Raw genomic sequence first — 13,235 nt, 5'->3', positions numbered from 1 at the left:
ATTCTCTTTGTTGTCTTGCTTGTTCCCTGAGGGACGAGAGACTGGAGTCCCAACAGTTCCAGGATGTGAGCGTCCCGATGACCCGGGGGTTTCTCAGGAGGTTGCTTCCGATGGACATTGACAATTTCTTTGAGCTGTTTTAGGATTTGAGCTATGATGCTTTGAGTTGAGCCAGATTTATCTTTGAAGATCCTGTTGTTACGTTCTTTCCAAACGTCCCAGATCAAGAATCCTGGAATCAGAGCCCAGGTTGTGTTTACTATCTCATTGTCCGAGAAGTCCTTCCTCCAATTCTTTAAAGTGTCAGTGATGTCATTTTCGTTCCTGTCTGTCTGCTTGAAGATACCGGCTACCCAATTCCATAAGGTGGAGGTGAAAGAGCAAAGGTTGAGAAGGTGATCTATAGTTTCTTCCTGTTGTCCACATAATTGGCATCTTGATGGCCCAGCAAAACCTCTCTTTCTGAGATTTTCCCAAGTTAAAATCTTTTTGTGCTGGACCAGCCACCTGAATAGTTTGATCTTCGTCCAGTGTGGGTTGTTCCATAGGTCTTTCCATGTCTTATCAGGGCTTGGGTAGTTAAGCCCCATGGCTATTCTTTTGGCTTCTTTGAGGTTGAAGATGCCCTCGTTGTTTTTACCCCATCTTAGAAGATCATTCAAGGTAGAGGTCAAAATTTTTCTTTTCTCCAGAATATCTTTCAGCACTTTAGCTTGGGTCTTCAAGGGGTTTTCTTCATTGTAGTCTAGTACCTTCCAAAACCTCCATTTGCCAGTGTCCCTTGACTGATCCTAGTAGTCACTTACTTTTCCCTGTCCTTTGTTAATGGTATCGATTTTGATAATATCCAGTCCTTCCCTACTGAGGTTATGTTCCTGCAACCAGTTTTCCTCCGAAAACCATGCAAGCTTCCCATTTTTGATCTCACAAAAACTGTGTTTCTGAACTAAGGCTCTATTTTCCCACGCCTTGTTCCAAATGTGGGAACCTTTGATGTGGCCTGTCATTCTGATGTGGTCCGTTTCTTGCCAATCCCTTGCATATTTTTGTTTCCAGAGTTTAGCCCAAGGGTTTCTTATTTCCTTTAGCCATCTCCACCAAAGTTTTTCCCCCAAAACTTTGTTTAAAATGTCTGGGTCATGGAGACCCAAACCACCATGGGTTTTGGGTTTACAAAGCTTGTCCCATGCTACCATAGCCCATTTCCTTTTCTCTTCCCCTTTACCCCAAAGAAAATCTCTTTGAATGTCTCGGATTTGTTGTAATACTCCTGTTGGTGCCGGAAGGGCTGATAACATGAAGATTGGAATGGTTTGTAGCACAGCTTTTGTGAGAACTAACCTCCCAGCTAAATTCAAGGATCTGTTTGTCCATTTGCTAACTTTATCCTTCAGTTTATTGATTACAGACTCCCAGATTTCCTTGCTCAGTGGTTTATCAGTGAGGGGAATTCCCAGATATTTCGAGGGAAGATGATCTCTTTGAAATCCTAGAATTCTGGAGAGATTTCTTTGTATTGAAAAAGAAAACTTTAGATTTTGTGAGGCTTACCTCAGTACCCGCGGCCATTGTGAACTCATGCAGGATTTGTTTGAAAGCTTTGGCTTCCTTGACTATTGGTGTGCCCTGCAGCATAGTGTCGTCCACAAATTGTTGATGGGTCAATGTGTCCCCATTCAGAGTGAGTCTAAGTCCTTGGATTCTTCCTTCCTCCTTGGCTGAAATGATCGCTCTGCCCAATCCTTCCATCATGAGAATGAAGAGGAAGGGGGAGAGAGGATCTCCTTGTCTGAGGCCTCTTGATGGCTTGAAGGTTCTGGAAGGAGAGCCATTAAGAAGAATTGAGCAACTGGCAGTGGTGACGAGATCCATGACCCATCTTATCCAGTTGTGGTTGAAGCCATATGCTTTAAGAACTTCCCTTATATAAGACCAGCTTAGCTTATCATAAGCTTTCGCTATGTCCAGATGTATTATCATACCTACTTGCTTATTGGTCCTGAGGGAATGCACCACTTCGTGAGCTTGAACGATGTTATTAAGAATTTTTCTACCTTCCACATAACCAGTTTGCTCTTCTGACACAAGTGTTGGAAGAAGGGGTTTGAGTCTGTTAGCAATTACTTTGGAAATGATTTTGTACACCACATTGCATAAAGTTATGGGTCTGAATCTATCTGGAGTCATGGCTTTTTCCTGTTTGGGGATTAAGGCTATGAAGGATTCATTAAGCACTCTCAGAACTGATTTTGATTTTCTCAAGTCCTCCACCACCTCCAAGATGTCGTTTTTTACTATTTCCCAGCAAGTTTTGAAGAAGTCTACATTGAAACCATCAGGGCCTGGCGCTTTCCCATTGTGCATCTCTTTGATTGCTTCATTGACCTCTTCCTCCGTTACTGGCCTGTTAAGATTATAATTGTCTTCTCTGGTTACCAGTTTTGGAATGTGCTGAGTAAAACTTTTAGTAAATAGAGATCTGTCTTCCATGGTCTCCTCTGCTATACTTTGGAAATGTTGGACCAGAACCGCTTCCATTTCCTTGTGGGTGTTTTTCTCTGTACCCTAAGGATCTATAAGTTTTTTGATTCTATTATGAGCTCTGTGTTCCATGGTGGATTTGTGAAAGAATCTGGTGTTTCTCTCCCCTTCCTTAATCCATTGCACTCTGGATTTTTGTCTCCAGAAGATTTCCTCCTGCTGGCATCTTTTGTCCCATTCTTGTTGAAGTGAGTCTGCTTGCATTTTCTTTTCCTCTGTGAAGCCTTCTGTGATGAGAATTTGATTAATTTCCTGCAGTTTTCTTTCCACTTCTCCCTTGGCTTTGAATATATTTCCAAACTCATTGTTATTCCATTCTTTGAGCTTTCTCTTGATGTGTTTGAGTCTCTGATGTAGGAGGAACATTTTTGTGCCTTGGGTGGGTATTTCTTCAGCCCACCACTTTCCAATGTTAGTGATGAAATCAGGGTGAGTAAGCCAGACATTTTCGAACCTGAAAGGTTTGTTCCTCGGGGTTCCAATAAAGGAGGCTTCCAGCTGGATGGGCCAGTGGTCCAAACCTCCGAAAGGGAGGATGAAAGCAGTCATGCTACGGCCGGTGAGAAGGAAATCCTCCGAGATTTTGAATCTGTCTAATCTCGAGGATACTTGGGAAGTTCCTCCTCTCTTGTTGTTGCATGTGAAGATGCCATTTATTGTGTCCATATCCACCAGTATCATATTGTTAAGGAAGTTCTGGAAGGCTATTGAGTCTCTACCAAGTGATTTGGTTCCTCCTTTTTTCTCTGTGAGAGATTTGATCATATTGAAGTCCCCTCCCAGAATCCAGGCACTACTGGATGTCTCTTTCTCATATGTTCCAGAGAGGTGAGGAGCCTGAGTTTGTCTTCCAGAAGTTGAGGACCATATACATTTGTGATCAAGTAGCTATCCTTGTCCCCCAACGGTTGGATAACCATTGAAAGGTGGTTTCTTGATGCCTCAGCATCCAAGATTCAAAATTTCTGAGGATTCCATAGAGTAATAATTCCTCCAACTGAATTATTTTCTTTGACTTCTAGATAATCGTACTTAATAAGCCATTTGCTGTGCAGTTCTCTTATTTTGTCTACTGAGCATTTTGTTTCCTGAATAAACACCATATCTGGTTTTTCATATTTTATTCTGTTACTGAGATTTCTTTGTTTCCTTTTAATCCCTAGTCCTCTAATGTTCCAGGTTGTAAGCTTCATAATGATGGGTTTGTAAAAGAGTAACTGGTGAGGTCTTTCATATTACCTAAATTAATCATGAGTTTTCGACACTCTGTCAGTAGTTCAATCTGTCTCTTACATCCTCTTTTCTTGCCTGGGTTCTTGGTGGAGTGTCCTGTTATTTTCTCCTTTGATTTAACCCCTTGGTTCTCCTGGATATCGTGATTCCTTTTAACTCCTGCTGCCTTTGTGTGAGACCATTGAAGGAATAGCTTTTGTACTCTTTCAAACTCCTCTTGTTGTAGAGAGTCTATTCCTGTGTTGATTCCCTGCTCCAGAAACTTTTCTAGTTCCAGGTTCTCCCTCTCTAGGATCTCCTGTATGTCTTGGTCCTCCGTACCACTATCGCTTGGGGTCATCCCAAGGTCCTTTCCAGGTTCCATTGTGCTTCGTATGTCCTCCTTTTGTCCATTATGCTCCTGTATGATTTCCATGTTATCCTCTGTTTCCTTTTCTATTTGATAGTCTTCAGTTTTCTTGTGCGTTCCATTTTCTCCTCCTTCTTCTTCTAAGATTTCGAAACTATTATAACTTGGTATCTTGCTTTCACTAGATTTCTTTTGGGACATTTTTCCCCCTCCTTTTCCTCTACCTCCCACTTTGGTGAAGCCTTTAGGGTCTTTTCCTTTGTTGGTTTTTAAGAATTCCTCCCTTTTGTTGAGTGGGCAGTCTCTAAAGAGATGCCCATGTTCATGACATTTACGGCATCTGAATGGGATGTGTTCATAGTCGACTACCTGGATCCATTCCTCGTCATAAACTTCCAGGATGACTTCATCTGGGAGTGCTCCTGATAAGTCCATATCAACACATATGTGGGCAAAGGAGGTATATTTCCTCCGCATAGTCGCCTCTGATATCTTTATGAAATGCCCTAATTTGTTACCTATAGCTTTTAAAGATTTTGGCAGCCCGTAGTCTAAAGGTAAGGAGTATAATCTAATCCATATCGGGACCGAAGTAAACGTTTCTCACTCCGGAACAAATTTCATCACCTAGGGTCACATGTAAAGTCCTGCAGTAGCATAGAAGTAGGGTCCTCCTTCGAAAACTCTGTCTTTGTCTTCTAGGTTAGTGGAAACCACTGTGAAGAAACCCTTGGAGCCAAGGTGTAGATTTATTTCTCCCTTCGGTTCCAGTTATTTCTTATCCAAGTATACAGTGCTTTTTCTGTCGGCCATATGCCCATGAACTTGCAAATAACCGCATAAGTCGCCATATGTTCTTTGTGCACCTGTAGGGCTGGATCATTTAAGACCACCCGAGGTTTAATGTTAGCCTTGGGCTTACATGGTCCCGTTGCAGACATTTTCTCAGTTCTCTGACTGGTGTCACCAGGAATCTTTTCCTGCCTAGCTTCCTTGTGGGTCCCTTCCTTTTCTTGGGAAATGTTGCTTCCTGGCTTATGAGTGTCAGTTGTCTTTGTTTCTGCCTCAGGTGGATTCCGGAAATTGTTCAGACTCGCCTCTTTGCTTCTGTTCGAAACCACATTACTGTAGGAGGGAGTGGAGCTCCCTCCTCCAAGCCCTTCCATCGTTACCTGCTCGCGTTTGTCACCCCCTGTTCAAAACCCTAGTTCCTCAGAGCTCTCCCTCAATACCTAATTTCGTTCCTCTCCGTCAGGAAGCAATGGTTCGAGAGTATGAAGATATTGAATCTTCATTGTTCAATGGAATAAATTGATCAGTAGAAGAATTTCTCTGTCATGACTTTATTGTAACTAAATTAATAGCCACTAATATCGTGTTATTCTCTTCATTCTCTTTATAAGATCGGTTACCAGGAATTAGTGAAAGGAATATAAATTAATAAACAATATTATTGTTTTAGCTCTAATAATAATGACATCCAATACTTTAGAAATCAAACAAGAGCAACATAGTAGCTAGTGCATATATATTCAATTATTGTATTATTAATATTTTAAATCTTGATAACTTCTGTAGTTTGTTATTTAACATATAAATATTAAAATTATGTCAAGCTTCTTGTTATGGACATTTACTAATCAATAGAATCTAAATTAATCTAATTCTAAACTTTAACGCTAATTTGAATTTAATATTTTAATTTTAATTTAGTTACAATTAAACTAAACAACCAACACAACACTAACTACTATGTAACCCTTATTTAAAAAAACCTTAATTTTTACTCGTTCAGATCGTCCAATAATTTTGACTATCATTTAATATTTAAAGCAACCTCAAAAAGATTAGTATATACTTTTTCAAATGTGATGGTAATTGAAAGAGGTTTTTGTTTTTACTTCAGATGCTTTTGTAAAGTGTATAATGCAAGCGGTGTGAAATGAAACGATGCCCATCCACTTTCCAAATTTTGATATTAGTATCATTAAAGATCTATTTCATCTTCTACAATTACATGGTTTTCAAGTGGATTATGCTCCTCATTATCTAAGGAAATTAATGAGAATTAGGTAAGTACACTTTTCAATTTTTTTTAAAAATGATCCTAGTGAGAATAAAACAATTTTGTTATTATGTGATCTTAGTTTAAATGTTCTTATTGCTTCTATGCGAATAAAACAATTTTGTTATTATGTGATCTTAGTTTAAATGTTCTTATTGCTTCTATGCATACATCCACCTCTTTTTTAGAAGTGCTTCCAAATAAATAACCATTTTTAAATGACTTATGAATCTAATAACATTTACTTGCCATCATAGATGATTGATGTCAATCCCTCTTTGATTGGTTTAGGTTAGTTGAAGGTTTGAAATCCTTATCTTTAATGTCTTCCCATTATTTTAAATTCACCGTGTTGATGTTTAGGAGTTTGGTCTTTTTGATGGATAAAGAATATCATAAATGATGTTTGTCTTTCTTAAAGAGTAAAATGTAGGAAAATTGTAAACTTGTTTTAAATAATCTTCAAAGTTATGGAAAAGGTCTAAATTAGGATCCATGATTTTTGGAATAATTTCACCTAATAAGTTTTTTCTTTGGCGTATTAACGATGGATCATTATTCATTTAGTTGTGGTGTTTCCTTATCATATTCCTCATCATCATTTCTATATCAACACAAACTTAGAAATATGTGTTGCTATATCTATTTGGATATATCATTATTAAATAAATGAAATCTCATTTGAAATTGATTAGACATAACAACTTCACTTGTAAGTACTTCTACTTTCTTTAAAATTCTTGCTATCTTAGTTTCATAGTTATTAAAAAATAATTAAACGGACTAAGTATTGAAGGAATTTTTGGAACTAATTGTCCAAGATAGTAGACCAATACAAATTTACAATGAAAATGATATCAGGGTGGAGGTAGTGAAAGATCAGAAAAATAATTTCATTGTTGGAAAGAAAGGTGCATTGAGGACAATGTCACTTCAAAAGGAAAGGGAATGTAATATACCCTAAACTATAATGTAATAAATTATGTATTAATGGTATGATATGGGTTAGGTGAAAAAGGTCAAGCCATGTGGGTTGAGTTGGCTTGATTGTAATGACCTTATTTTGTATTTAAATATTTATAATGGTAATCTCAAAGTAAGGCTCATCAAGTGAATGCATATGAGTTCTAATAGTTGGTTATCATTATGGTCTAGTTGATATAGTGTTTATGATATAGTTATTTTTATGTAAAAGTATGAATAAAAGTTAGTTTTATATGTGTGTGTCTATTTCTTGTATGAGATTTACTAATTTCTCAAAGATATGATGCATGTACTTGGTATGATACAAAAGGTCAAAGACTGATGGGACAACTTGTAAGGAAGCATGGGCAAGAAAGCGAAGTGCCTCTAAAGGACAATAACTAGATCAAATCAACTAACAAACCCCTTTCCTCTCATCCTCTTTTGGCATTAGAGTTCTCTTATTGATCTCTTATATATATACATATATATAGGCTTGAGTGAACAACAAGGGAACTATGATATCACAAGAGGGAAAGAGGAAAGGTGGTTGTTAGGTGATTTGACCTACTTATTATCCTTTAGAAGTACTACCATTTCTTGCCCATGTTTCCTTACAAGTTGTCCCATTAATCTTTGATTATGTGTACCATGTCATATCCTTGGGAAGAGAGTAGATCAAAAAAAATCCTTTCATTGTCTTTTCCTTTCATCATGTTATTAGTCAACCATTCATGGGCATGGGAAGGAGACATGCTTCTAACATCAATTTCCCCTTCCCATCTTATGGGGATGCTCTACATAGTTGTTATGGTCATTGTTACCACAAATGCTAAGAGAATCCCATGTAATTGTGGTTGGTAAAAGTTCATAGAAGTTGAGAAAACTTATTGTTGAAAATGTGAGAGAAATGGGATTGTTTGAGATAGAAACCATGCTTGGAATGCCCACACTAGTTAAAGCAAACATCTTGAAACTTATAACCTTGTTATTATTGCTCAATGAATATTTTAAAGTCGTCTTTTATGTTTTATGGTATTTTTAGAAAGCAACTAGTAGTTGGACTCTTTTTGCATGTACTGAAGAGGACTAAAAGGGAAGAAGATCCCTAAGATACTTTTGAACATAGAAGGAGAATATCTTCCTTGTGTTGTGTAGTGCAATGTAAACGAATACTAAGGTTGTTTGATGGTTGGATGAGGACTTAGAGAACTTTGAATTGAGTAGATAAGCTATGTAATGAGAGTATTGGGTTGGGTTAATTGAATTTAGAGCTTTGTAGAAGCTTCCTTCACCTTGATAGTATCATCGCCTAGCTTGGGGTTGAAATCCATGGTTTATTTTCATGGTTGAGTGGAAAATTGTTCCTTAAATAACTATAAGTATTCACGGTTATCTTCTTATAACATGTTTTTTGTTTTACTAATACCTTTAATTAAATAGAAAATTAATAGAATCAAAATATGCAATATTTTTTCCAATTCCTTCCATATCAGTCAATTAGCTATCCAAATTTGACATAGTTGATGCTTGACTTCACTAGTTGGTTATGTTTTTATATAAATTTTATAATGTACTATTATTTAAAATTCATTGTGCCAAGAGGCGCTCTACAACCCAGTATAGGGGATATGTTGTAGTGGTGTAAATGTTTGTTTCTAAACATTTACATGTCGAATCAATTAAAAAATAATAAAAGGTTAAAGGTAACATAGAGCCAAATATGGAAAGATGTTGTAGTGTTTGTAAATGAGTGTAAACATTTAAATGTTGACTCAATTAATAATAATAATTATAAAATTAATAATAAAAAGATTAATAATAATAATAATAATAATAAGTAATAAAAATAATAAAATTCAATTTGTTATATTGTAATTTTGTTTTTATTGATAAAATTATCAACAACTTTTTAGATAAAAGAAAACCATAATATACATGTCATATTAAAATATATAACATATAAATAGTAGTTATAAATTAAGATTTATTTTACCATATAAATTAAAATAATGATTACATAGTCCCAAGGGGACAGCTTAACTGGTGATAAAAGTAATGTGAAGTGGTGCAAACCAAGAAATCCAAGGTTCAATCCCCGAGCCATGACTCACTCTATGAAGAGGAGGATAGGTTGTAGGCCCCCAAGGTATAGTGGTAGCGGTGAGAATCTATCTCATGTCACGCAAGTAGAGACTGGCCCAGTTGAATCTATCTCGTGTCACGTAAGTAGAGACTAGCCCAGTTATCTATCTCGTGTCACGCAAGTAGAGACTGGCCCAGTTGTTAATTCCTCTCAGTTACAAAAATAATAATAATAATAATAATAACGTAACCATATTTAATTTTAATTGATAAATGCATAAAACCTTAATAATTACAATAAACTTGCAATATAAAAGGATTCTTAACCATAGATATTATTAATTTGTAAATAAGCTTTGTTATAATACTATGGGCCAATACCATGGCTTATTAATACCACATGCCCAAAAACCATAACTCATTTCACAATCAAAATATTTTATTTTAATTTAATTTAAATCATCGGTTCAATTCTCTGCCCTATTAAGGTGTTAGTCTTGGACATGACTAAAGGTTATAATGACTTTTGAGATATATCTAAACCTTCCTTTTTTTTCTTTTTTGTGGTTCATGGTTCATGGTCCCGAGAGATCAGTGACCACTAAATCCACGGAAATATTTGTGCCAGGAAAATCTACCCAAAATGAGCATTTCTTATCAATTCAACCACTGAGCCTGACCCCGAGAGTGTCGAGAGAATTGAAGTCATCCTCAAGACTATCAAGAGAATTGAACCCGTGACATCTCACTAGTAGATGTGTTATCACGACAGGGACTCGACTAATTGAACTAACCATCGGGGCTATATATTTAAACCCAATATCTTTACTATTACTAAAAATATTCCATGGATATGTCATAGAAATTAAATCAAAGTTTTAATCAAATTAAAAATAAGAATACTTTTATATATAGATGTGAAATTTATATAATATGATAATATTATTAAGAACCAACATAGATACATCTTAATTAAAAAAAATTTAAATGACAAGAGAAATCAAATCTTTTAAAATAGAAACTTTTTCTCAAATTTTACAAAAAATAAATAAATAAATAAAAATAAAAAATCATATTTTAAAAAAATTATATATATATATATATATATATATATATCCACACTTAATAAATTCAAAATTAAAATAAATATATACTTAAAAAAACCGAAAATTTATTTTAGAAAACTCATAAGGATTTAATTTAATTGAAGCAAAAGAATCTATTGATAATGTTAAATGACCAAAAGAAGCAAAAGCATCCGAGGAGACTACCGACAATGCACAAAATGAAGCTTAAATCATTCATAACTTCAAGGCAATGAAACCACACAATTTAATATATTCCCACTCTGATTAAACCTTATTTAATATTATTCACTTTTCTTAAACGTATGACGCAACATTTCGTAAGCACGCTCTCACAAATTTCTAACGAAGTGGTTGCTTACGTATGCACGCTCACAAATTTCTCCCACAACAAAGTGGTCATTACGTTTTTATTTTCCTTGGACCATTAAGAATATATATGGAAAAGTAATGTAATGGAAAAGTTCATTCAAAGGGCATTTTCTGAACCAAATATATTAAAATTTAAGAGTAATTACTTTGCAATAAAGATTTTATGGATTATAATAATTGATACACCATTACCAAGGATAACAGAGGACCTCTAATTATTATATTTGTCATTAGGTATGGTATTAAGCATTTAAGTGTTTGTAGTTTTTGTTTGATTTATTATTATTTATGATTAACTTAAAAATTAAAAAAAAAAAATTAAATTAGAAATGGTTTATAATTTAATATTAGAAATTAAATTTTATTATTTTTTAATATTATTTTAATTTTGATGGACTACACTCTTAGTGTGTAATTATTACATATTCATAGTTGGATTTTGTACTGGCGCTTTTTTTGGAGTTATTAGCTTTATAGAGGGGAAAGTTTCTCTTCCTCACTCCACATATGGTGGATTTTTTAGTTGTAGAATTTGAAATCTTACTAATAACAAAAAGTAACAATTGAACTTGTTATTATGCATAGAATTCCAAAATATTCCAAAATTTTGATAACTATATAAATTCAACATAGTTTATAATACTAATTTCCAGAAAGCAAAAGCCGCAAGTTACCAACTCGTTTTTTGGGAGGAAAAGGCCAACAAGTTATTTAATTAGTAAATTGGCATTAATCTCTTATTTTAATCACCTTCGAAGGCTCCGCACATGACCCCCAAGCGATTGTAAACCATAGGATCATGTGTGTCGAATCAAATAGCAAGGGATGACTTTAGCAGATTCTAGCTAGAAGCAATGCCCTAATTAGTGGAGTCCACGGATGTGAAGTTGATCCAACTGCTGAGGTGGCATTTCGTTGTACAACTTTATTCCCATGCCCAAGTGAGCTTCTGGAGCTCAGGACAATCGTAGAAAAATCACTAACAATGTGGATTTGTTTAGAGTTCACATAAGTACCAAACCCAAAATAAATGTGGTTCATCAAATCATTAGTTTGCTAATCAACAACTCCTTGTTATTAGCCTCTTATTACCTTTCCGTCGTAAATATGTAGTGTTGTTCAACATCAAGAACAGAAATGGTTATTATTGTTATGCTCTCACATCATTCCTTTCAGTGTCAGTTTACTTTCTCAAAGATCTGCGATATTGTTTAGTTTCTTGAAAATTGCCACTTTGCTAACGAGTCTTTTTTTCTCATTATAAGAATTTTAGATAAAATTATATATAATAAGACTTCATTATGTTATATTACATACTATAATGATTGTCATAAAAAATTTGTTCAATTTCCAATTAGTGTAAATTATTATAGTTTTTCAAAATAAATGAAGCAACTCCCACACTCACTACGACTCCAATTAGAACTCATATATGTTGAGCCTAAGCTAAAAATAAATTTTAAATGTATTGTTACAGTAATTGTTATACAATCATACTCGATACGTGTATATTTTAATGCTTGGCAATGGGATCAAATATTTAAAATAATCACATAGTTGTAAATCATTATAATTTATGTTGTTGGTGACCTTCCTCCCTCGTCGGCAAGGAGGATGCAACTTCACACAGCAACGACTATCGTCAACTTTAGTAGTCAGTTCAATCTTTGGTGTATAATCTATACGAAATGGGTATCAAGTAGAATCTTTTATATATTAAAATAAATTTTAATTCACCAAAAATAGTAATCTCATACAAAATTAAACTTCTACCATTAAAGCTATTTTGTAAAGTTCAAAATAATTCTTATTATACACTTTTTCAGCTGGTATGGTGGACAAGGATCAAACAATAGAGCAAAAATCCTATCTTTATGGGTATTCTTTATTGTGCAAAGCTTTTAAAGCTAGATGTGATTCATATATTTGGGGATTCACAGTGGACCATTGACCATTGGTTGGATTAACAAGGGAACTACTTTGGCCCCTCCTCTTATGTTCAATTGGATGGAATGGATCTTTATGTTAAAGGAGTCTTTATGTCTGGGTACTTTCAATCATCTACATAGGGAGTTCAATTCAGTAGTTGGCACATTATCTAAGGATGGTTTGACAATGCACCCAAGGAACATCAAATTCTTAGTCTCTAAGGAAGGTTTATACATAAGATCTACAATCATCAACTGGTGTTGAATTTTTGTTCACATTAGGACCTTTCATTTTCTTTTTTTTTAGGACTTTATATTTTTGTCATTCGGACTTTATCTCGTGCTCTATTTTGGAACTTTATATTTTTGTCATCTCATACATAGCAATCTACTACTTCTTGGTAGCAGGCTAATATGTTTATTTTTGGCGTGTCGATCATATGCACAATGTTTTTTTCAGAAAGAAAAGCAAAATATATTATATTGAGGCAATATATACATCATAATTCTGATGGATTTCATGAAAGAAGACCACATCAGAGAGTCTATATAAGAAGACAAATCGCTGAGAGGCCTATCAGAGGAAAAACATGAAGCATCACATAGGAAGCATA

At 34.8% G+C, this 13,235-nt stretch overlaps 1 protein-coding gene across 1 annotated transcript in view; it reads left to right on the top strand.

Annotated features, from left to right (window-relative positions):
* Nucleotides 1-3,138, top strand: part of LOC149261650 (uncharacterized) — a 40,195-nt gene extending 37,057 nt beyond the window's left edge. Inside the window, exon 2 of the mRNA XM_089370193.1 lies at nucleotides 2,899-3,138. Within this exon, the coding sequence (XP_089226319.1) occupies nucleotides 2,899-3,138 (240 nt within the window). The remainder of the gene's footprint in view (nucleotides 1-2,898) is intronic.
* Nucleotides 3,139-13,235: the final 10,097 nt, after the last annotated feature.

Source organism: Pinus tabuliformis, chromosome 6, assembly GCF_031772625.1.
Source record: "Pinus tabuliformis cultivar Carrire ecotype Pingquan chromosome 6, CPIR1, whole genome shotgun sequence".
NCBI classification, from domain to species: domain Eukaryota; kingdom Viridiplantae; phylum Streptophyta; class Pinopsida; order Pinales; family Pinaceae; genus Pinus; species Pinus tabuliformis.
The sequence above is the reverse complement of the archived record's forward strand: the minus strand, read 5'-3'. Positions and strand labels throughout refer to the sequence as shown.